Source organism: Eumetopias jubatus, unplaced genomic scaffold (genome assembly GCF_037043125.1).
Source record: "Eumetopias jubatus isolate StellerSeaLion01/CBP00866 unplaced genomic scaffold, mEumJub1_p1.0 scaffold_5, whole genome shotgun sequence".
Lineage (NCBI taxonomy): Eukaryota > Metazoa > Chordata > Mammalia > Carnivora > Otariidae > Eumetopias > Eumetopias jubatus.
Genome location: NW_028274811.1, coordinates 26,260,577 through 26,285,777, shown reverse-complemented (window position 1 = coordinate 26,285,777; position 25,201 = coordinate 26,260,577). Strand labels below are relative to the sequence as shown.

General features: G+C 38.3%; 1 protein-coding gene across 3 annotated transcripts in view; it reads right to left on the bottom strand.

The window, feature by feature from the left end:
* The window catches only part of RAD50 (RAD50 double strand break repair protein), a 92,170-nt gene extending 68,337 nt beyond the window's left edge, over positions 1-23,833 (bottom strand). Inside the window, exons 1-6 of one of the 3 annotated variants that reach the window (XM_028103528.2) lie at positions 21,530-21,614; positions 7,717-7,803; positions 6,122-6,264; positions 5,248-5,399; positions 2,062-2,247; positions 1,501-1,705 (exon numbers count right to left, since the gene is read on the bottom strand). In XM_028103528.2, the coding sequence (XP_027959329.1) occupies positions 1,501-1,705; positions 2,062-2,247; positions 5,248-5,399; positions 6,122-6,163 (585 nt within the window). In that variant the 5' untranslated portion in view covers positions 6,164-6,264; positions 7,717-7,803; positions 21,530-21,614. Of the gene's footprint in view, positions 1-1,500; positions 1,706-2,061; positions 2,248-5,247; positions 5,400-6,121; positions 6,265-7,716; positions 7,804-21,529; positions 21,615-23,402 lie in introns of those variants that run through there. The other 2 variants (XM_028103527.2, XM_028103529.2) reach the window with 2 other exon arrangements.
* Positions 23,834-25,201: the final 1,368 nt, after the last annotated feature.

Genomic DNA, 25,201 nt, shown 5'->3' with positions numbered 1-25,201 from the left:
CATCGACTGGAGAATGGATAAAGATGTGCTATATAGAGACAATGGACTATTACTCAGCCATAAAAAAAAGAATGAAATCTTGCCATTTGCAACAACATGGATGGAACTAGAAAATAGAATGCTAAGTGAAATGAGTCAGAGAAAGACTAATTTATTTCACTCATACGTGGAATTAAGAAACAAAACGAACAAAGGCAAAATAAAAAAGGAGACAAAATAAGACTTTTTTTTAACGATTTTATTTATTTATTTGACAGAGAAAGAGAGAGAAAGAGCAAACACAAGCAGGGGGGAGCGGCAGGGGGAGCGGCAGAGGGAGAGGGAGAAGCAGGCTCCCCACTGAGAAGGGAGCCCCACGTGGGGCTTGATCCCAGGACTCTGGGATCGTGACCTGAGCAAAAGTCAGAGGCTTAACCGACTGAGCCACCCAGGTGCTCCAAGAAACAGACTTTTAACTATGGAGAACAAACTGATGATTATCAGAGGGGAAGTGGGCAGGAGGATAGGTTAAATAAATGATGGGGATTAAGGAATACCTTTGTCATGATGACCATCAGATGATTAAAATAAAAACTTTTTTAATAAATGAATAAATAAAAATTAAAAAATAATCTATACCAGTATTTAGAGATGAATTTAAGAGCCAAATCAGTTAACTTTTAAATAATTTTTAAAAAAATTCTTCTACTATTTGAAACCTAGAAAATAGCCATTTTCAAGGATGCTCTTACTTATTTAAGCTAGGAACACTTTAAGAGCAAGGACATCACTATAGTTCTCCTTGTACCTGTAACCCCAACCACAGTATACCTTGTATACCCCTTGCACACAGGAAATACTCAATAAATGTTTAGGAAGCACACATTTTTACTTACGGTCTTTATGGCCTTTCTTATAAATCACAAGAGTTTAGAAAACTGTCAAATATATCAACATGTTATGCATCAATTCCAAATTTTATGCAATGTCAAGAACATCCTGAAAATTATAAAAATTCCCTGGAAAGATGTGTCAATTAAAAAATAAAAATCTCGGGGCAACTGGGTGGCTCAGTCCTTAAGCGTCTGCCTTCAGCTTGAGTCATGATCCCAGGGTCCTGAGATAAAGCCCCGCATCAGGCTCCCTGCTCAGCGGGAGGCCGGCTTCTCCCTCACCCACTCCCCCTGCTTGTGTTCCCTCTCTGGCTGTCTCTCTGTCAAATAAGCAAAATCTTAAAAAAAAAAAAAAGGTCTCCTTAAGAATACAGTAATGTATAAGGTTGGGTCATTATTCAACAACTAAAGATGTACCTCAGTAACTTAGTATGATGGTACGAATTTGTTTACTCTCAAATTCAAGCTCTTTGGGCAATTCTAAGACTAACCACCCAATAAAGAACTAAGATATTAACCATGACATTATAGAGTGATATTTTTTTCAAGAAATATATACAACATTCAAATTTATATAAAAATAAAGTGCTTTCAGGGATGCTACCATGATAAAATGTGACCTTCTTACCTTCAATGGATCAAGTTCGTTCTCATAGGATTTGACAATTTCCTTTGAGGATGTTAACTGGGCTTCCTTACTAGTAATCTGGTCACGTATCTCACAAGCTTTTTCCTTATTTTGCTTCAAATATTTTAGTTCCGTTTGACATTCTTTTACTTTCTGACCTTGTGTCTGTCGTACCTGCCGAAGTGTTTCCAAGGCTTTTATGTACCTTTGGAGATATTAAATAAAAATCAAACTTCTGTCCAAGGGAATTACAGTAGATTTAAACAGTGGAGTATTACATAGTTGTTAAGATGACATTTACAGAGTTATTAATAACTTAGAAAATGCTTATGATATAATGGTAAATGAAAAAGTGACATATAAATTATCAACCAGGCCAATAAAGATGTACAGAATGAAAACAGAAAGGAAATATGCCCAGTGGTTGTTACTGGATGACAGGTAATAACTGATAACTTTTTTACTTTTAAAAGATTTTCTCTTTTAAAAAAGAAGCATCCAAATTGCAACCATGGCTCAATAACTTAATGGGTTTTTATAGTCTCGCTAAAGGTTACAAACCTTGTTGCTGAAAAAATCTCATCAAATTTTTGCTTCAGAGCCTTTCCTTCACTTAAAGGCCAATTAGAGTCTTCTTGGTGACAAAAAATGACATTATTTAGCACAGACCTGGAAACCCCAAGAGAACTTATCATCTCTCGGTCAATTTCTGCACACTTAGAGCTGAGACTGACCTTCTCACCATGCCTACAGAAAACAAAAATCGAGAATTTTGTTAAAAAAAAACAACCAAAACCCCTCCATTTGTACCTGTTTAATCATTCCTTTACACTGCACTTGTCAAAAAAAAAAAGGAAAAAAAAAAAGTCCTCTTATCCATCCCATTACAGTAGGTTCCTCATGGTAAAAAGTTTAAATGATTCAGCAGTTCAATGATGAAAAAGTATGTAAAACAGGGCAGGATAGGAAATGATGCCAGAATTTTTTTTTACATGTTTGGAATTCGAAATATAGTAACTTAAAATATTTATAGACAATAAACAGAGGAAACTATCTTCCATCCCCAGAATTTAAAAATAAGAAAAGTAAGAGACTTAAAAGAATAAAACAGGATGATCCACAGCAGACAGGCAACAGTGCCTTAAACAAAGACATCTAAAGACTGTATTGTTTAGATAGGGATTGTTCAGTAACAGACACACTGTAAACAGAGAACAAAGGCAAACTTTAGTGATGCTCACCTAAGCAAATCCAAGCAAATCTTAATCAGTAGACCTCAACTTCTAAGGTCACATTGACAAAGCAATCCAAAAGACAGAAGTGCCTTAGCGTCTTTTAAAAGGTAAGTTCCCCTCAAAAAATAAAAATAAAAAATAAATAAAAGATAAGTTCCCTACATCATTATAACTAGGGCCAGGAGCATCCCTGCCCTTGGATTCCGAGAGATCTCTCAGTATCTTTCATAAGAAGGACATATTCAACATTTTCTTTTCCTATCTTCTGTGCAGTATCTGTTAATAACTAGATTAGGTGGGCAGTAGTGTCTGTATTTACTATCATTTATATATTCCAATATGTGTTTTGAAAATACTACACCGAATACACTGAAAATGTTTTGTAGGGGTATAGAATGGACACAGAATAGGAGGTTATCCCATTAGACCAGGGAAAGATGATGGTAGCTTGAACTAGAATGGTCATTGCACAGATGGAAAGAAAGACTCAACAGACATCTAGGTTAAATCCATAGGACCTGGTAATGAGGTGTCAAGAGAGACAGGTTATTGGTTTGTGTCAGTGGATTGATGGGAGTGCCATTCACTGCAATGAGGAGCACTGCAAGAGTATCAGGTTGTGGGAGGTTTTTTAGGTGTCAAGGGGAAAGACTCATGAGCTTGGTTTTGAACTTTTTGAATCTGAGGTGTCTTTGAAAGAGCTGGTAGAACACGAGAAAGGCAGCTGCGTACATGGGTCTAGAAATAAAGGTCTGGAGACCTAAATCTCTGAGTCACCTATGAATATACAGTAATCTGAGCAACGGATACGAATGAGATTCACTAGGAAGAGAATATAGAGCAGAAATAGGAGAGGATCTAGGAGCCTGTCGAACTCCTACCTTTACTGGCTGGGGAGGATGTGGCCGTGAAGAAGAGAACAGTGTCGTGTCATGGAAGACTATTAAAGATTTTCAAGAAGTTATTAACAGCTGCCATTTACTGAATTACAGTGCACAGAACAATGGCCCTTCAAAGACACTTACATCCTAATCCCTGGAATTTGTGAATCTGTTGGGTTACATAGCAGAATAACGATGATAGATGGAGTTAAGGTTGCTTATCACCTGGACCCTAAATAGAGGAATTACCCTGGATTATTATGGTGGGTCGACACAATCACAAGGTCCTTAATTGGGAGAGGGAGGCCGAAGAGAAGGTCAGAGTGATGTACTGTGAGAACTCTGCCCACTATTGCTGGCTTTGAAGATGAAGGAGGGCCATGAGCCAAGGCATGTGGGTGGACTGTAAAAGGGCCCGGAAATAGATCTTCCCTGGAGCCTCCAGAAAGAAACACCCCCCTGCCACCATCTTGATTTTAAGCCAGTGAGACCCACAACTCAGACTTATAAATTACAGAACTATAAGATAATAAATGTGTATTGTTTTAAACCACTAAGTCTGTGGTTTGTTTTGCAGTCATGGAAAACTAATACATGAGCTCTTACTACCTGTTAAGTGTTTTATATGCATTAGCTCAATCCTTAAAACATCTAAGATATATGTAGTAATAATGAATCCCTATTTTACAAATAAAAAAACACAGGCTTGCTACGAGATCTATTTTGTAAAGCAATAGCATTATCCTAATTAATGTAGTGACCTTAGTTAGAACTGTTTCAGTAGAGGAATAAAATAGGGCTGGAGGAGGAGTGAGGAGGAGGAACAGCAATGGAGATAGTGTCAACTCTTCTTGAGAAGACTGGCTGGAAAGGGCAAGATGGAGACAGACAGTAATTGGCATGGAATGAAATTCAAGGGGTGTGGGAGAGACCTGAGTGTGTTTAAATGCCAAGGAAACAAACCTGCTTAAGGAGCTAGTAGCCAAAATACTGCCTCTAGCAAATAATGGGTTGTAAATGTTATTAATTAAAGGAATTACTTCATTAGTTGAACAAATAAATGAACAAGTAAAAGGGAGGGGCAAGGGGACAATTAAGTAATGTGCTCAACAAGGATAAAGCTTTGAAGCCAGGGCAGCCTAATTCCAAAATCCATACCCATTACAAAATACCTCCTTCCAACAAAGGTAACAGTCGAAAGGGACGAATTATCTCTTTCCTATTGGTATGCTTCTTATCTCACCCACTCCTACACATGATACTAGCATTTTCCATTCATTCAATCTATATTTGAGTGATTGTGCACCTTCAACTGAGCAACTGTTCATAAATTACTCAAAGGAATGTAGCATTATCACTAAATCTTTAATGGGATCATTCTATTTAACTGATAAACAGATCAAACAACAAATGTTCATAGAGGATGAAGCCATACATGTGAAGGGGCAGGGAGCACACAGGAACTCTACTTTCTGCTCAGTTTTGCTGAGAACCTAAAACTGCTCTAAAAAATAAAGTCTGTTTAAAAAAATTAACATGCTCCCCTAAAATAATGGGAAAAAACCCATTAGGTTCTTATGAACCTAAAAGACTGAAAATGAACAGATATTCAAATATAAATAAACACCTACTTTGTTCTAGTAATGACTCCTTCCAGGGTTTTAAATTCTGTCTTTTTGCTTTTCTGAGTACACACCATAGACCTCTGTACAGCTATAAGTTCTCCATTGACATCACGAAACTGCAGACGAATCTGGGCTCTAACATCTGTTTCTTGAGCAACCTTTGAAGATAAACGGAGAAAAATTATGCTACCTTAGTAAGTATCAGGACATTCGTTCTAAAAGAAAAGACACAAGAAATCTTACCAAAAATTAGAAAAAAAAGAAAAACTTAAACATCCAAAATGAGGGACACTTTTACATGCTACTCAATATATAGGAGGAAAAGAATACTCTCTAATTGATCTACTAAAATTGTTTATTTTCTGTTATTCAGTAACATTAGATCAGGTATGTAGATTTTTCAAATAAATAAATTTTACCTTATCAAGTGTTTTCCAACAGATTTTTAAAAACATACACAAGCTTGCAGAAAAGTAAAAATACAATATATAGAACTTTTCTCCCCTGAACCAACTGAGATTAAGTTGATTTGATGTCCTACAAAATAGGGACATTGTCAAACATAAAAATCAGGACATTTAGAGTGATGTATTACTACCATATGGTCCCCAGATTCCATTCAAGTTTTGCCGATTGTTCCAATATGCCCTTTACAACAAAAGGATTATGTAGTGTATGACAGGTCAGAATTATATATTGTATTACACACTGTTCAGAATTACATATTGTTGTCATGCCTCTAGTTTCTTTCAGTCTGGGACAGTTCCTCAGATTTTCCCTTTCATGACTGATAACTTTGAAAACTATATTATTTCACAGACTATATCCCAAAATTTGGGTTTGTCTAATATTTCCTCATGACTCGAATCAGATTATGTACCTTTGGCAGGAATACTACAGAAGTGACGTGTGTTCCTTTCATTGCATCTTGTCGAATGGGACACAATTTCAATTTATCCCACTACTGGGATAATGGTGGTATCTGTCACATTTCTCTACCATCCAGTTATTTCTTATACTTCGCTGTTAATAAATATTTGGGAGATACATTGAGACCATGTTAATATCTCATACCTCATCAAACTTTCTTCCACTAGTTTTAGCATCTATTAATGTTTCTTACCTGAATGAACTATTTCTATGATAGCTATCAAATAGTAATTTTCTAGTTCCATTATTTCTCCTACATTTGTTTGTTAAGATTCTACTATAAGGAAGGGTTTTGTCTTTTCCTCATTATTTATTTTCATTTAAAAAATATTACTATATAGACTCCTACATTCCTCACTTGGACTCCAATTCCCAACAAGGATGCCACAGTTAGCTTCTGTGGATGGCTTCCTCCCTCAGCTTCACCAACTGGCTTATGTACTGAATTAATTAGGGATGAAGGAAGGTGCTGAGTTTTTACCATGAATACTGAATTTATTTTATTTTGTTTTTAAAGACTTATTTATTTCAGAGAGAGCATGAGCTCAAGCACAAGCGGGTGGAGAAGAGGAAGAGAATCTTCAAGCAGACTCCCCACTAAGCAGGGAGTCCACCATGGGGTTAGATCTCATGACTCATGAGATCGTGACCTGAGCAGAAACCAAGAGTCAGATGCTCAGCAGACTTAGCCACCCAGACACTTCATGAATTTAAATGTCTTTGTACTTATCGATGCTCATATGATTTTTCTCCTTTATTCTGTTAATCAGTGGCAAACTACACTGATCGGTTTTCAAATGTTAAACAAACTTGCATTCCCGAGATAAACCCAACTTATTCATGGTATATTATTTCTATCTGCATATTAATGAATTTGGTTTGTTACCATTTTCCTATGGATTTTTGCATTTTTGTTCATCAGGGGTATCCGTAGTTCTCCTGTAATGTCTTTGGTTTTGGTATCAGGGTAATGTTAGCCTCATAAAATGAGTTGGGATGTATTTCCTCTGCCTCTCTTTTCAGAGTTTGTGTAGAATTCACATTATTTCTTCCTAAAATGTTTGGTAGAATTCAGGAAAATCATCAGGTCCTGAAGTTCTCATCATGAGGTTTTTAACTGTTAATTTCTTCAGTAGGGATATTTTTTTGGGGGGTGACCTTTAGTAGTTGGTGTCCTTAATAGAATTTGTCCATTTCATCTAAGTTGAATGTATTGGCATAGTTGCTAACAATATTGTCTTATTACCTAAATAATGCCTGTAGGATCTGTAGTTATGTTGCCTCATTTACTCTGAATATTGATAATTTCTGTCTTCTTTTTCATGATCATGCTGCTTAGAGGTTTATTAATTTCACGGACTTTTTTTTTTAGGATTTTTGTTGTTTAATTTTGAAAAAAATCTCAAACTTACAGAAGTGTTTCACGTATAGTACAAAAACTCCCCCTTTGAACTATTTGAGGATACCTTTTAACCTTCAAATGCTTTAACATGTCATATTTCCAAGAAAAAAAAGAAAATTTTCCCCCATGATCACAGCACCAACCTTAAAATCGGGAGATTTACATCAATACAGGGTTTCTATTTCATCCTCCAGCTCCATTCAGATTTCATCAATTGTCACAATAATGTCCTTTATAGCAAAAAGATACAGTTTAGAATCACACAGGGCTTGTGTCCTTAATTATATCCATTTGGAATGCTACCATGGTCACTTTTTTTTTAAGAAAAAAACAGAAGGTTTCACTGTTTTTCTCTGTTGTCTTTGTATTCTATTTCACTTATTTTTGCTCTTATCTTTAATTTCTCCCCTTTGCCTATTTTGAGTTTAATTAGCTTGTCTTTTTCAAGCTTCTTAAGATGCAAGCTCTCAGGTCATTAATTTCAGATATTTTTTCTTCTCTAACACTTGATTCTATAAATTTTTTTTTTATGTCACCATACAGTACATCATTAGTTTTTGATGTAGTGCTCCATGATTGTTTGCGTATAACACGGTACTCCATGCAATACGTGCCCTCCTTTATACCGATCACCGGGCTAACCCATCCCCCACCCTCCTCCCCTCTAGAACCCTCAGTTTGTTTCCTAGAGTCCATAGTCTCTCATGGTTCATCTCTCCCCCCTTCATTTTTCCCTTGCTTCTCCTAATGTCCTCCAAGCTGTTCCTTATGTTCCACAATAAGTGAAACCATATAATTGATTTTCTCTTCTTGACTTATTTCACTTAGCATAATCCCCTCCAGTCCCATCCATGTTGATGCAAAAGTTGGGTATTCATCCTTTCTGATGGCTGAGTCATATTCCACTGTATATATGGACCACATCTTCTTTATCCATTTGTCTGTTGAAAGGCATCTCGGCTCCTGCCACAGTTGGGCTATTGTGGACATTGCTGCTGTGGACATTGGGGTGCATATGGCCCTTCTTTTCACTATACCTGTGTTTCTGGGGTAAATACCCCGTAGCGCAATTGCTAGGTCAAAGGGTAGCTCTAGTTTTAATTTTTTGAGGAACCTCCACATTGTTTTCCAAAGTGGCTGTACCAACTTGCATTCCCACCAACAGTGTAAGAGGGTTCGCCTTTCTCCACAACCTCTCCGACATTTGTTCTTTCTTGCCTTGTCAACTTTTGCCATTCTAACTGGTGTAAGGTGGTATCTCAATGTGGTTTTGAAGTGAATTTCCCTGATGGCTAATGATGATGAACATTTTTTCATGCGTCTGTTAGCCATCTGTATGTCTTCTTTGGAGAAGTGTCTGTTCATGTCTTCTGCCCATTTTTTTTATTATGTTAATCACCATACATTACATCATTAGTTTTTGATGTAGTGTTCCATGACTCATTGTTTGCGTGTAACACCCAGTGCTCCATGCAGTACGTGCCCTCTTTAACCCATCCCCCCACCCCCTCCCCTCTAGAACCCTCAGTTTGTTTCTCAGAGTCCATAGTCTCTCATGGTTCGTCTCCCCTCCGATTCCCCCCCCCCTTCATTTTTCCCTTCCTGCTATCTTTTTTTTTTTTTTAACATATGATGTATTATTTGTTTCAGAGGTACAGGTCTGTGATTCAACAGTCTTACACGATTCACAGTGCTCACCATAGCACATACCCTCCCCAATGTCTATTTTTGACTTACTTGTTTTTGGGGTGTTGAGTTTATGAGAAGTTTTTTATAGATCTTGGATATCTGCCCTTTGTCTGTAGTGTCATTTGCCATTATCTTCTCTCATTCTGTGGGTTGCCTCTTTGTTTTGTTGACTGTTTCCTTTGCTGTGCAGAAGCTTTCTATCTTGATAAAGTCCCGAAAGTTCATTTTCGCTTTTGTTTTGCCTTTGGAGCCATGTCTTGAAAGAAGTTGCTGTGGCCAATGTCGAAGAGGTTACTGCCTATGTTCTCCTCTAGGACTCTATAAATTTCTAAGCATTATTTAGCTACATCCCATAAATTCTTCTAAGTTATGCTTTTATTTGAAGTATTTTCTAATTTCCCTTGTGCTCTTTTAAATCCATGGGTTATTTAGAAGTGTGCTACTTGAGATTTTCTAGTTAGTTTTGTTACTGATTTCTAGTTTAATTCTGGTGTAGCCAGAGAACACACTCTGTATGACTTCAATCCTTATAACTTTTTTACACTTGTTTATGGTCCAGAATATTTGTGAATGTTCTATGTGTGCTTGAAAATAATGTATGTTCTGCTGTTCACTGGTGGAATGTCCTATAAATGTCAATTAGGTTAATTTGGTTAATAGTGCTAAAATTTTCCATATCCTTACTGATATTTTGCCTCCTTTTCCTGTTTTTCTACTGGGAAGGGTGCTGAGATCCACAACTACAGTCGTACAGTTGTTTATTTCTCCTTTCGGTTCCATAGGTTTTTGTTATCTTCTATATTGAAGCTTTACATTTAGAATTGCTCTATCTTCTTGGTGAACTGACCCCTTTATGATCATAAAATGTCTTTTTATCCCACTAATATTACTGGTTCTGAAATATACTGTCTGATATTAATAGAGCCACTTCAGTTTTCTTATTAGTTGGCATATTTTAGTATTTTTTCCCCATCTGTTTACTTTTAACCTATCTGCACTGTATTTAAAAACACTGTTACTCCTTTTGCTTTATTTGGGTCTTTTATCTTGCATTTTTCTCAGTATGCTGTTTTCCTTTACAACTTTATACACATTTATAAGATTTGTAATAACGTTTTAAGGCTGTCTGATAATTCTATCATCTCTTTCATTTTGGATCTGATTCTATGACTTAATTTTCTCCTGTTTATGGGTTCCCTGTTTCTTTGCATGGCTGCTAATTTTCTACCGTGCATTTTATATTGTTGAATAAAGAATTTTGTTTTACTCCTTTAATGAGTATTGAACTTTGTGCAGGCATGCAGTTGAGTTTCTTAAGGTTTGATCCTTATGAGCCTTTGTTTTTAAAGATTGTAAAGGGGATCTAGAGCAACCTTTACTCTGAGACTAATTTAGTATCATTTTCCCTTAACCTTAAGAAACTCCTTTAACATTTCTTGTGGCACAAGGGTGCTGAAGAACAAGTAACTGTCATTTCTAAAAAAAAAAATCTGAAAATGTACTCCATTTCATCTTTATTTTTTGAAGGATATTTCTGCTAGATATAGAATTTTAAGCTGAATTTTATACTCCAGCACTTTGAAGCTATCACCTCATTACCTCCTGGCTTGGACGGTTTTTGATGACAAGTGGAGTTGTCATTATTTTTCTCTTCTGCATAATGTTTTACTTTTCCCTCAGTCTGCTAAAATCTTTTTATCTTTGGTTTTCAGTAGTTTGAATATAATACACAACATAAATGTGTTTACACTATTTGTGATGTGTTGAGATTCTTGGGTCTTTTTTCATTTTCTCTGTTGGGATTGTTCTCTACACATATGGCCACGTTTTCCTTTAAATTGTTGAACTTATGTATCCTTGTCTGCTAATTCCAAAATCTGTTACCTCTAGATCTGTTTCTACACATTTTTTTCCTCCCAGTTATGGATCACATTTGCTTCTTCACATATCCACTAATTTTTTTTTATTACATCTTAGACTCTCAGACACTGTAGATGCTACACTGAGAGTTTGGACTGTGTCAACTTCCTTTAAAAAGTGCTGAAGTTTGTTTTAGCAAGCAGTTAATTTATTGGAAACACACCTTGATTCTGTCAAAGCTTATTTTAGATTTGTTAGGATGGCCTTTCTGAGGTCTCAAAAGAACACTAGGGTTCCAGAAGGCCTCCCTACTACTCTGGCATATCAAAACTCAAATGTCACCCAGCAGTGTGTAATCTCTAGAATATCCATTCAGCTCATAGTCTCACTCCTCTACCCCAGTAGTTGTTCTCTGCTAGCCCTCACTGAATCCTGTCCTGGACACATGTATCTAGCCAAAGATTCAACAGCCCCTTACACTGATTTCTGGTGCCCATCTCTGCAAAGCAATCCCACTCCTGTATCTTTCCTATAATCTTCAGCCACCTCAGTAAACCCACACTTCTACCTTTGTTTCATCTACCTAGCAATATCACTATTCTCTGTTGGGTTCTAATTCCATGTGTAGAAAGCTAGAATGAATGCATAGTCACATCACATATTTCTCTATTCTCAAGATCACAGCCCTGCAGCATCTGTTGTCCAATACCTAAAAACAGTTGCTTCAATTATTTGTTCCAGTTTTATAGTTGTTTATCTTGGAAACAAAAGTATAATACTTATTACTCTACTGTAACCAAAACACAAGTCCTGAAGCCTGCTTTTTTTTTTTTTTTTGAATCACAGACTATCTTTTCTTGGCCTTTTAATAACTTTTTGTCATAAACCTAACTTTGATATTAATTCATCAAATCATTCAAAAATGGTTAAGCACAAATTTATTAAGCACTTATAACTTCCATGTGTTGTTTTGGTTTGAAAACGAAGGACATTTTTTCCTGTGAAGTATGGAAGACAGGTTAAATAGAAGAGTAGAAGATGTGTTAAACATCACCTTAAGAGATGTACAGGATGCTTTGGGAACACAAAGCAGGCGCATCTAATCTACCTAGGGGAGTTCTGGGAAGGTTTCCTAAAGGAAGTGAATGTTTAAACTGAGAACTGCCAGATGGGCAGGAGTTAGGCAGATGAAAAGATCTGAGTCACTGAACAGTTAATTTCAGAAAGTATGGTGCAGAAAGTAGGGGAAAGGGGAGGAAAGACAGGAAATGGCTCCAGTAATTAAGAGCCTTCTGAAACATGTTAAGGGCTTTGGACGTAAGGCAATGGAAAGTCACTGAGGGGTTTAATCCAGGAGAAATGCATGTAGTAGATACGCATTTTAGACGAATCATTTAGCCTTCAGGATAAACAAACTGCCCCAAGGCAAGACAGGAGGTAGGGAGTAATCCAGGAGAAACGGGAAGACAGCTTCCATAAGAGCTTCAGCACTGAGGTTGGAGTTGAGGGAGAAGTCGCTGGACTGGCTGCTCAGAAGGTGCAGGACTCAAAATTAATATATAGAAATCTACTGTATTTCTATACATTAATAACAAAGTAGCAGAAAGAAAAATTAAGAAAACAATCCCATTTACAGTTGCACCAAAGAGAATAAAATGCCCAGGAATAAAGTTAACCAAGGAGGAGAAAGACCTATACTCTAAAAACTGTAACACAATGATCAAAGAAACCGAAGATGACACAAATAAATGGAAAGATATGCCATGCTCATGGATTGGAAAAATGCTGTTAAAATGTCCATACTACCCAAAGCAATCTAAAGACTCAATGCAATCCCTATCAAAATACCAACAGCATTTTTCACAGAACTAGAACAAGTAGCCCTAAAACTTGTATGGAATCACACACAGAAGACCCTGAAAAGCCAAAGCAATCTTGGAAAGAACAAAGCTGAAGGTATCACAACCCCAAATTTCAAGAAATACTACAAAGCTGTAGTAATCAAACAGGATGATACTGCACAAAAACAGACACACAAATCAAGAGAACAGAATAGAAAGCCCAGAAATAAACCCATGCTTATATGGTCAATTAATCTACAACAGAGGAGACAGGAATATACAATAGGGAAAAAACAGTTTCATCCATAAATGGTGATAGGAAAACTGGACAGTTACATGTGAAGCAATGAAACTGGACCACTTACTTTAACCATACACAAAAATAAACTCAAAATGGATTAAAGACCTAAATGTGAGACGTGAAAGCATAAAACCCCTAAAAGAAAACATGGTAATCTTGAGGACATCAGCCCTAGCAACATATTTATGAATATGTCTCTCCTCAGGTAACGGAAAGAAAAGCAAAAAATAAACTAATGGGATTATATCGAAATAAAAAGCTTTTGTACAGCCAAGTAAACCATCAAAAGAACAAAAAGGCAACCTAGTGAATGGGAGACAATATTTCCAAATGGTATATCTGGTAAGAGGTTAGTATCCAAAATATATCCAAAAAACTCATACAACACCAAAACCCCCAAATAATCGGATTAAAAAGAGGCGGAGCACCCGAATAGACAGATATTTTCCCAAAGACATACAGATGGCCAAAAGACACATGAAAAAATGCTCGACATTACTCATCATCAGGGAAATGCAAATCAAAACCACAAAGGGACACCACTTCACTCCACTCCAAATGGTTAGTATCAAAAAGGCAAGAAATAATAAGTGTGGGCGAGGATGTGGAGAAAAGAGAACCCTCGTGCACTGTTTGGTAGAAATGTAAATTGGTGCAACCGTTGTGGAAAAAAGTATGGAGGTTCCTTAAATACTAAAAACAGAAATATTATATGATGTAGTAATTCCACTAGCGGGTATTTACCCCCCAAAAAATGAGAACATAATTTGAAAAGATAATAATGCACAGCTATGTTTATTGCGGCATTATTTACAAAAGCCAAGATATGAAAGCAATCAAAGCGAGCATCTATAGATGAACAGATAAAGATGGGGTATATACATATGATGGAATATTACTCTGCCATAAAAAAGAATGACATCTTGCCATCTGCGGCGACATGAATAGATCTAGAGAGTATTACGTGAAAGTCAGAAAAAAAACAAATACTGTATGATTTCACTTATATGTGAAATCTAAAAAACAAGACAAATAATAAAAAAACCAGAAGCAGACTCATATATATGGAGAACTGATGGTGGCCAGAGGGTAGGGAGGTAGGGGAATGGGTGAAAAAGATGAAGAGGATTAAGAGGTACAAACTTCCAGAATAAGTAAGTCAGAGATGAAAAGCACAGCATAGAGAGTGAGGTCAATAATACTGCAATAACATTTTAGGGTGATGACAGATGTTAACGACAGTTATAGTGCTGAGCATTGCACAACTTACAGAACTACTGAATGACTACATTGTGCACCTGAAACTAATATAACACTGTAACAACTATACTTAAACTGTAGAACTTAAAAAAAACAACATACAACTTAAACGGAAAAAAGGAGCTGCCTCTTGGGAGAGAGATGTGTCAGTGAGGAATTGACAAGACGTTGATACTCAGCTTTGAAAGCCCAGGGACTTGATGCTATCATTTCAACTCAAGGAAAGTAGTTGCTGAGGTCTTAATCCACAGTAGTTAAAGGAATTATGCATCTATGTACTAGAAAATGAGTTAAGTTTTTTAAACATGCCCTACCAGCAGGTCAAATAAACATTCATTCTCCTTGGCATCTACTTTTCTAGGACTTAGCTACCAGTCAAGTATTAAATTAGTAAGGAGAATTTAAGCAAAGGGTATCTTGTAGCATTTCACGATATTGTTGGCGAGCATACTGAGGAAGAGTTTCTTCAAAAGGAGTAATTCAGAGGATACTGGGTGGCTCAGTTGGTTACAGCGTCTGTCTTCGGCTCAGGTCATGATCCCAGAGTCCTGGGATCCAGTCCCACATCGGGGTCCCTGCTCAGTGGGGAGCCTGCTTCTCCCTCTGCCTGCCGCTCCCCCTGCTTGTGCTTGCGCGCACTCTCTCCCCACCCCGTCTCTCACAAATAAATAAAATCTTTAAAAAAAAAAAAGGAGTAATTTAGATTTTTTAAGGCAAATAAATACTACACTTTAGAACAATTTCTATCCAAAAGAATAAAATAAAACAATTTAGCCCTTCCCTTTCCAAACAATCTAGTTGGAAAACCGTAAGATAGGGTAGAAGAAGGTATGTATTCATGCTGGCTGAAGGTTGGGGGACATGGCAACTCAGCCCAGAGCAAGATGACTGCATAGGCTGAGAAGGGTGTCCCCAAGGGCAGACAGCTTGTCACAGGGTTTCAATAGTCCAAGGATGTCAGAGTTCAAACAGGACAAAAAGGGCATCCATGAGTAGGGATAAGCCAGCTCAAGGGGAAGGTGTCCACACTGGGGGAAAACAATGTGGGAATTCAGAGCCTGACAATGTTAAGGAGGGAATCCACAAGAAGGCAAGTGTGCTGGGATAATTCAGATTCCAGATGAGAGAGGACAGCCCTATAAGAGTCCACCTAAAGATTATCAGAGATTGAGAAGGGTAAGATATCCATCGGGAAGAACGGGGAAGCTATCTAGCATGGGAAGTCAAAGCAGGATGGGAAACCATCCATGTGTGGGGGCCGGCCTGAGGAGTTAGAGCCCAAGCAAGGTGAGGAGGGCTTTTACATGGGGTAGCATCAGTCCAGCATGGGGTGTTGGGAGCTCTACTACAGTGATGGGAGGTTCATTACAAACATGGGGATTGATCAAATAAGTAAATGTGTTAAGAATATAGTCAATTCCTTGCTTCTCACTGTCTTCACTCTATTTACCAGGCAATGCGTTAAATGCTACTTTCCAATTTACTCATCCCTTGGTGAAATCCAATTTTCCAACTTGCTCTGTGCTTACCATTGAGCCGCTGAACTAGACAGAAGAAACACAACCATGATCACTGGTCTTACAAACTTTCACCCACAAACCTCAAGTGACCCAATGACACCATCATGTAACCCTATAATACTTCCCTAAATCAACTTACCTCTGAGCTAAAAACTATCTTACACTTTTTCAAGCCTCTATAAACCCCTTCTCCCACACTCAGCCAACAATTTCACTTCTTTTTTCCACTGAGAATATAGAAACAATCCAAAGACAACTGATTTATTCTCTCACCTCTAAGTTTAACAATTATATACTGTGCCTGCCATCCTCTTACAATAGATAAACAGCTTGTACTTCTATTAACTCCTTCAGTCAAGCAATGGATCCTATCTCTTCTTGCCTACTCCAGGATTTAACTCTACAATTATCCCTTCTCCTGCATCCATTTTCTCCCTCTGTCCAGGGTCATTTCTGTCAGTCTAGAAATGCTCTAGCCCGTATGTTTGCTTTATCCCATATTTATCCCACATGAGTTAAATCCTATAGTGCTTAAAAACACATATATGGGAGCGATATGTGACAAAGAAACAGCTGTAGAAATAAGCATCTGGTTAATTTTAATACAATATCAACCAGAAGCGAAACAAAGCCGATGAGATGCAGACAACAGAGTTGAGCTTCTGAGGGTTCAGGTCAACTGAGGAGATGTGAATGAGGTCAGAGAATGAATGGGAAGGACTGAGGTAGTCACAAGTTTGAAACAAGTAGAGAGAAAGGGGGCAGGTAGGCAAATGGGGCAATATGGAAGTCAAAGTTCCTAAGAAGAGAGAAACAACTGAAGACAGGTAAGAAAGACTGGTGAGGAGCAGCCCAAAAACTCCGGTGTTTAAGACAAGGTAACAGTATTAGGTGCAGGGACAAGTTAAAGCAAGGAAAAGAAAAGACAAAAGAAGCTAAATATATAAGAGGAACTGAAATAATGAGAAGAACATTAGATGGGAAAATTGAGGGGACGTGGGCAATTCAGGTGAGGGGAATGATTCCCTCCGTAACAGCAGGTATGAATGACTCCAGAGAGAAGAGCTGATGAACAAAACAGTATGGGTGGGAGCTCAGAACTGGGAAATGGGAGCAGCTGAAAAGCGGGTAGTGAGGAAAACGAAACGACCAAGGCCAGAAGAATCAGAGGGAGCACATGAGCAGACAGCTGAGAAAAATAGCTCTAGAAAGACAAAAGCATTTGGAAGGGGAATGGGTGACCGATAGACTGAGATTGTCAGAGATGCTAGATCATCAATCAACACAGAAACATCCAGAAGAACAAAAATATGTAAGACACAACAAAACAAGAATAGTCAACAAAACTCTCCTTGATCCTGCCAACATTTTCAGCTACTTCCTTCTTTCCACTCAAAGCAAAATCATAAAACAATTGTTTCACTTTATCTCCTGTTTTTCCACATTACTGAAACTGTTTTTTGTCAAGATGACCAATGGCTTCCACGTAGCCCAACCTTCCTGACTTGAGCTAACATATTTGACACAGCTGACGTCTCGTAACTTCTTGTTAACACTTCATCCTCTTGTCTTCCAAGACCTACCACTCTCCCAGTTTTCCCTACTTTACCACTTAATTCTTTTAGCATCTTTTGCAGGTGCCTCCTCCTTGTCCCTATTTCTACATGTTAATGTGCTCTAGGTTAAGATTTTCCATCTCGGACACCTGGGTGGCTCAGTTGGTTAAACGTCTGCCTTCGGCTCAGGTCATGATCCCAGGGTCCTGGCATGGAGTCCCGCAACGGGCTCCCTGCTCCGTGGGGAGCCTGCTTCTCCCTCTGCCTGCCGCTCCCCTGCTTGTGCTCTCTCGCTGTCTCTCCAATAAATAACATCTTAAAAAAAAAAATCTCCCATCTCTTCTCTATATGCACTCCTTATGTGAGCCCATCTGGCTTTAAAATTACAGATAACTAACTGTATACATCAATGATGCCTAATTTTCTTTCTCTAGCTCGAAACTCTCCCCTGGACATACTTCTATTTGCCTACTGGACATTTTGGATATCTAACACACACCCCAGATTCACACGTTTAAACCAGAGCCACCCAAATTTCCTTTTCCAGTTTCCTCATTGTGATAAACAGCGACACTACTTGATTTGATTTTTCAAGTCAAAAAACTTGAAGTTATGTTTGATGCTTCTACTTCTCTTATACACCATTACTCAAATCATCAACTCATGTGTTGGTACTACCTTTAAAATGCATCCCAAATCCAAGCATTTCTCGGCATTTCTACCATTATCACCTTATTCAAAACACCAATATATCTCACCTGGATTATCACAAAATCTCCTTTATTAGTCTCTACCCTTACCACCTACAAATAGTCTTCTCTCAGCTGCCAGACTGATTGCTTTAAAATACATCCCATGTGCTTCTCCTACATTATTTCTTCCAAAAGATTCCTGTTTAAATGAGAACAGAACCCAAAGGCTTGCAGAACGTAGTCCTAGCTCTCCGATTTAATTTTCTACGAGTCATCTCCTCACCATTTTGCTCCTCCTTGTGATTCCTTGAACACATCAAGCATGCACCTACTTAAGGGACTTTGCACTTAGTATTAACACTAACTGGAATGTTAGTCCCAGACTGTGAACAACTCATTCCCTCTAGAATGAATGAATTTAAAAGGTGACTCCGATTGCTGTGTGGAAAAGAGAACTTCGAGAGTGAGGGCAGGAAAACCAGTTTGGAGACTATCAGAATGACTCAAAGGGAACAGGAAGGTGGCTTAGACAGGGAAAGGATCAGTGAAGATGGAATAAAGGGACAAGTGCTCGCTTCGGCAGCACATATACTAAAACTGGAATAAAGGGACAAATTCTAGACATATTTTAGTGCAATGGCTGAGCCTTACCCTGGAAGAACCACCTTCACGATCATGGTATCTCCCTTGCCAGGTAAGTATCCATGGACATACTTGAAAAGACTAACTACCAACTGCTTATCAACTGGCAACAGGGGGAAATAAAGCAATCAATCAAAGGATAACACACAAGTTTTGGCAGGTTACTGGTGTAACCCTCCCTTCCCCCTCTCACCTCAGATGCTCTGAGTCCTCAGCAGGAGGGGCTGCTGAGGAGCCTCCACACACTTGTCCCCATCTTGTGTTTTCACACTGGAATCCTGGGTCTGAAGGGAGGTGGGGGGGAACCCACTGGCTTTTTTTTTTAATTTTAATAATTTTTTTTTATTAGCAGCTCCATTTCCAGAACATGATGGCTGTTACCCAAAGAAAATAAAATGTGTGGATGGTGATACCATTTATTAAACCGGAGAGTGTGGAGGTAGTACCAGACTTGAGACCGTGAGAGGAATAGGGGGAACAGGGAACCATGAGTTCTGTTTTGAACATGTTAAAGAGATGCCCATTAAATATCCAAACAAACAGCTGGACATATATACCTAGAGTTTAGGAAAGAAGTTCGGGCTAAATATATAAATCAAGAATAATATGCACATAACCACTACTTAAAGCCGTAAGAATGAATGAGATCACCCAAGAAGAGTAAGGCAAAAATAGACTCAGTAAAGGAGACTAAAATCTGAGGCCTGAGATAATGGTGCTATGGAAGCCAAGAGCAATGTTTTTTAAAAACGGAATAAGAAGCTGTATCAAATCTTCTGAGAAGTTACTGAGAATTACAAAATGACCACTTTATCTGGCAACATGAAGATTACTGGCAGCCTTATAACAGCAACTTTGGTTAGGGGGAAAAAAGAAAATCTGAACACAGCAGGCTGGGGACAAATGGGAAGCAATAAAACGAAGACGATGAGTACATACAACTCTTGTGAACTGAGCTATAAGCCTGAACGGAGGTAGTAGCCAGAGGGTGATCTGGAGTAAAGGGAGAGTTTTTTTTGTTTGTAGACTAGAGCTACCAAAGCATGCTGATATAAATGATCCTATAAAGAGGGAGAAACGGCTAATACAGAAGAAGGTAACTGAAAAGCAAAACACTTGCATTGACAAAAGGGACTGATTGGTTCTAGCCTCCAACAACAGCTGGTTGCCTTTGGATAAAAGAGAAAACAATTTACCCTTAATACAAAAGAAAAAAACAGTATCGGTACAAATGAAGAGTAGTTTGGAAGATTTGAAGATTGGAAAATGAGGTACTTTTTATCCGATTCCTAATTTTTCAATAAATTACAAGGCAAGATCATCAACTGAACAGAGCAGATTGTAGGCTTAAGGAAACAAGGCATGAAATAGTCATTGCACAGAGGGCTCAATGTACTAAATGATTTTACTATCTCTAAAAGAAAAGTTTGTAAATATTTTCACAATTACAGTTACCTTTAGTCATATAAAAGTGGGAACACCTTAAATGACCACCAATAGGGGGTCAACTGAATAAACTATAGAATATAAACTCAGTGGATTAGTTATTTTAGTAATTAAAACCAGTGAAATAAAAGTGTGCGTATATATTAACATATGTGTAGTATGCCACTAAAAATCTGATTCACACAATACTATAAAATGCTCCCGGTGTTTTGAAATATTTACATTTGAATGTATTTATATCCACACAGAAGTATGTTTTTATAAACACAGAAAAAAGCCTGAGAAATATACAACAAACTATTAAGGAGGACTGGTGGGTAACTGAGAGAAGCACATGAAACCTATATATATATATATATATATATATATATATATATAAAAAACAAGAAAAAACTGTAAGCCGAAATACGTAGTATAGAAAATCTATGTCCTTTACACTCAGTAATGGTATAAACACTGTAATTCCAAGATTTGTACACAAAGACTTAAATTATGGCACATTTTAACAAAAAACTAAAAGCAATCTAAATGTAAGAAAATTATGCAACTATTAGAAATGTTCATAATAGGTTACACGTTTTAAGTAGGAAATATTTCAGACATACAAAAAGTATAAAGAATAAAAGCAGCACCCATATGCCAAAAACCTAGATTAAGAATTTAATTTATTCTGTAACGACAGGGTACCTTATGATAACGTTAAGTGGGGAAAAAAAAAACATGAGAATGCAAAACTAGGGTATTACTTTAGCTACGTAAAACTATATGTACAGGAGAATAAAATACATGAAAATGTCAACAGTGGTTGTCACTGGGTGCTAAGACTGTGTGGTTCCTATCTCTTTATACTTTTCCACTGCCAGGTTTTCTACAATAAGCCTAATCACTTTTATAATTATAAAAATTTTATTTTGAAAATACTTAAGTTCAGGGCACCTGGGTGGCTCAGTTGGTTAAGCATCTGCCTTTGACTCACGTCATGATCTCCAGGCCCTGGGATTGAGCCCCACATTGGAATTCCTGCTTGGCAGGGAGTCAGCTTCTCTCTCTCCCTCCACCCTTCCCCACTGCTCATTCTCTCTCCCTCAAATAAATAAATAAAATCTTTAAAAAAAAAAAAAACCAACTTAAGTTCACTAGCACCATTACCTTGGGATCATGAACAAATGTATTTCCTTTGGTTCCAGGAGGAAAATCACCAGTACAAATATATTTTAGACATTCAATGATGGTCTAAAAAAAATTGAAAATTGTATTATTTAGTAATAAGAGAATCAGAGAAGTTTATCATAAAATGTTAACTTGTTACAAAAATATTATTTACAACAGAAACTAGAAAAGATATAAGATAAAATCTGATATTCTAAAACCTGTAATATAGATATGATTAGGTGTTAAAGGATAACTGCATGGAAAAACTACTAATTAAGAAGGTATACTAATATAAAAAATTATTTTAAAAAAGTCCTCTATTTCCAATTAAAACCTTTCAAACTAATTTAATAATAACAATGGCTAATGTAAAATACAGTTACCATAGTTGATAACACCGTTTCTGTATAAAATGAAATTTGCTGAGGGTAAAACTAAAAATATTCTTACAAAAAAAAGGTGATAGATGTGTTAATTAACTAGATAGGAGGGATCCTTTCACAATGTACAGTACATTAAATTACCCCGATATAGGGGCGCCTGGGTGGCTCAAATGGTTAAGCATCTGCCTTCAGCTCAGGTCATGATCCCAGAGTACTGGGATGGAGCCCCACATCCGGCTCCCTGCTCCACGGCAAGCCTGATTCTCCCTCTCCCACTCCCCCTGCTTGTGTTCCCTCTCTCGCTGTGTTCTCTGTCAAATAAATAAAATATAAAAAAAAATAAAAATAAATTACCCTGATATATTCTTTAAATAGCCTACAACTTTATATATGAAATCGCACCCCAATAAAACCAAAACTTTTTAAAGTTAAATTTAAAAAAATGGCTAATAGTTACACAGGACTTACTATGTGCCAGTATTACTAACCACCCACCTTTACATACATTAACCACTTAATTTTCACATTAATCTTAGGTTGTAGAAAACTTTTTATCTCCATTTTATGAGAAAACTAAAGCACAATGCATTTGGCTCACTCTTGCCCAGTCACACAGCTAATAAAAGGTGAAGCAAATTATATGTATTTGTACAGCTAATGTTCATAAACACTATGCCAGTCTCCCTTCCAGTAGAGCACTTAATACAATGCTAGGTACACAACAGGCATTCAATAAATAACTTTTTCACACAAGCACAGGTAGACAAGAGTGTGGCATTCAATGCTCAACTCGAAATCTCTTTCTGTATCCTTTTTGCTTCGTTTAGTCTTGTTACACAGACAACGCCCTGCTTTTTCTTAAGCCACCCTCAAAGAGTAGACAGTCTCTTGGCTATCCTCTTCTCATAACTGCATGCCACTCCAGGGTCCAACTCAAATTTCTAAACATTCCCTGGGCCTTAAAAAGTCAAAGTAAATAAGCTGTGCTCCAATTTTCTATTATGACTAGGTAAGAGTCCTACTAAACTCTTCTCAGGAGGTCCTATGTTTATCATATTTTAGAACTTTTTAAGTAATTCCTATAATGGGACAATTGCCAAGGAGTGAATGCTGTTTTGGGAGCAAGGAGAGTGTTTATAAAAAAACAACCGTGCAGACTAAAAGGCTTCGTACAAGAATGTAAACTCGCTTAGGGAGCGCGCGGGATTCTCAAGTAAACCTTGACCACCCAACAAGCCTGGATACCCTGACGAGGCTGTGGGACTGGTCGCCTCCTAAGGTCGGTGGGGCCTGCAGGCGACACCGGGCCACGCCCAGGGGCCGGGGCCCCACCCGGAGGCCCACGCACTTCCTGGGGCCCCAAAAGCTGAGCCACAGGAACGCCTCCCCTCTCGTCCTTATCATTATTCTGCACTCCCCGGATATTTCATTCTCCAGTTCCCAACATGCGGCGGCCCGTAAACTGAAAGGGGCTACTGAGGACTTACCGTCTTCCCTGCCCCATTGGGTCCAACCAAAATTGTGAGGGGGCTGAAAAAAGTGATAATTTGCTTATCTTTGTCCTCTATTCCAAAACTCCGCACGCCCAGAATGCTCATCTTTTCGATCCGGGACATGCCTGCAAATGTTTCTTTTCTCAACACCTGGAGCCTGGAGCCCTGGCCCACCAAGACTTAGCTGTGATGCCGGAGCAGGGCGAGCACCGGCCGTGAGTCTCCGAATTGGAAGGCTCCAGGGAGGAGCGAAGGCTCTGGCTGGAACTCTTCCTCCCACACCGGCTTCCTTCCCGCTTGACGAGCGAAAGCGGGGGTGGGGGCCGGGCCGGGGCCGCCCGCGGTAGACACGAAACGCAGACCCAAGGACCCCGCAACAGGATGCACTCACAGATTCCCGCCGCGGCCTCCCCGCGGGTCACGTGGATCGCTAGGACCAGCGTGCATTTACGCCGCAGGCCAGGGGCACGCCGGGAAATCGGAGGCTCGCGGTGCGCGCGCAGCTCTGGCTTCCGGGAGCCTGTCGGCCCCGGCGGGTCTTCTGCTGGAGCTCCTGCAATCCGCTTCCTTGCTGGGTGCGGGGCAGCATTAAGCCCTAACTCTGACAACTGCAAACATTTGTGACAAACAGTGGTTATCAAAGTGTGATCCTGGGATGGAAGGAAGTGTGATGTCGACTAATGTCAAAACTATTTTCTAACAATATAAAGACGTCCCTCCGTTTTTCATTCTCTTTCGCTCTGTAATGTACGCACATGACGTATGGTGACGCTACCGCAATGATGGGTAATAGAATGTGTGCTTGTATATTTCTTGTGCTAAAAAATTAAAATCTCAATTTTAATTTACCAATTGAGTAAATATTGATAGTTATAACTCACATCAAAGCTCTTTGGGGTTCGCAGTAATTTTTAAGAGTGTAGGTATCTAAGATCAAAAGTTGGGGAACTGCTGTAGACCAAAACCCAAATGCTGTTACAAAACTATAAAATGTTACACAAATATGATGTGAAAGAAATCCATTCCTCTGAGTACCACCACAAGAATAGACACCTTTATTTTTTTTCAAAGATTTTATTTATTTATTTGAGAGACAGAATGAGAGATAGAGAGCATGAAAGGGAAGAGGGTCAGAGGGAGAAGCAGACTCCCTGCTGAGCAGGGAGCCCGATATGGGACTCGATCCCAGGACCGTGGGATCATGACCTGAGCCGAAGGCAGCCGCTTAACCAACTGAGCCACCCAGGCGCCCAAGAATAGACACCTTTAAAATAAGAGATTCGGTTATGCAAGATGAATAATGAGAGACGTGCTGTACCATAATGCCTATAGTTAACAATACTATATTGTGCAACAATACTATATTGTGTACTTAAAAATTTGCTGAGAGGGTAGATCTTGTGATAAGTGTTCTTATCACATAAACAAAAATAAGTTAAAAAGAAGGAGGGTGGGAGCAAACTTCTGGAAGTAATGGATAGACCAATGGCACTGACTATAGTGATGGTGACAATGGTGGTGTATACTTACCTCTGAAGCCATCAAGTTGTATATATTATGTACCGCTTTTTGTATGTTTAAAAAAATTTAATGTTTGTATGATAAAAAATGTTAAGTAAAATAAGAGAAACAATGACTGAATATTGTTTTTTGGAACCCAACTTATGGAGGGCTATCACATGCAAGACCTCTAGGAAAAATGACAGAAATTACAAAACAATAGTGGAAGACATTAAAATGAAAGCAAAAACTTTGGATTATTGATCCAGAAAAATGTAGGAAATGGCCTCCAA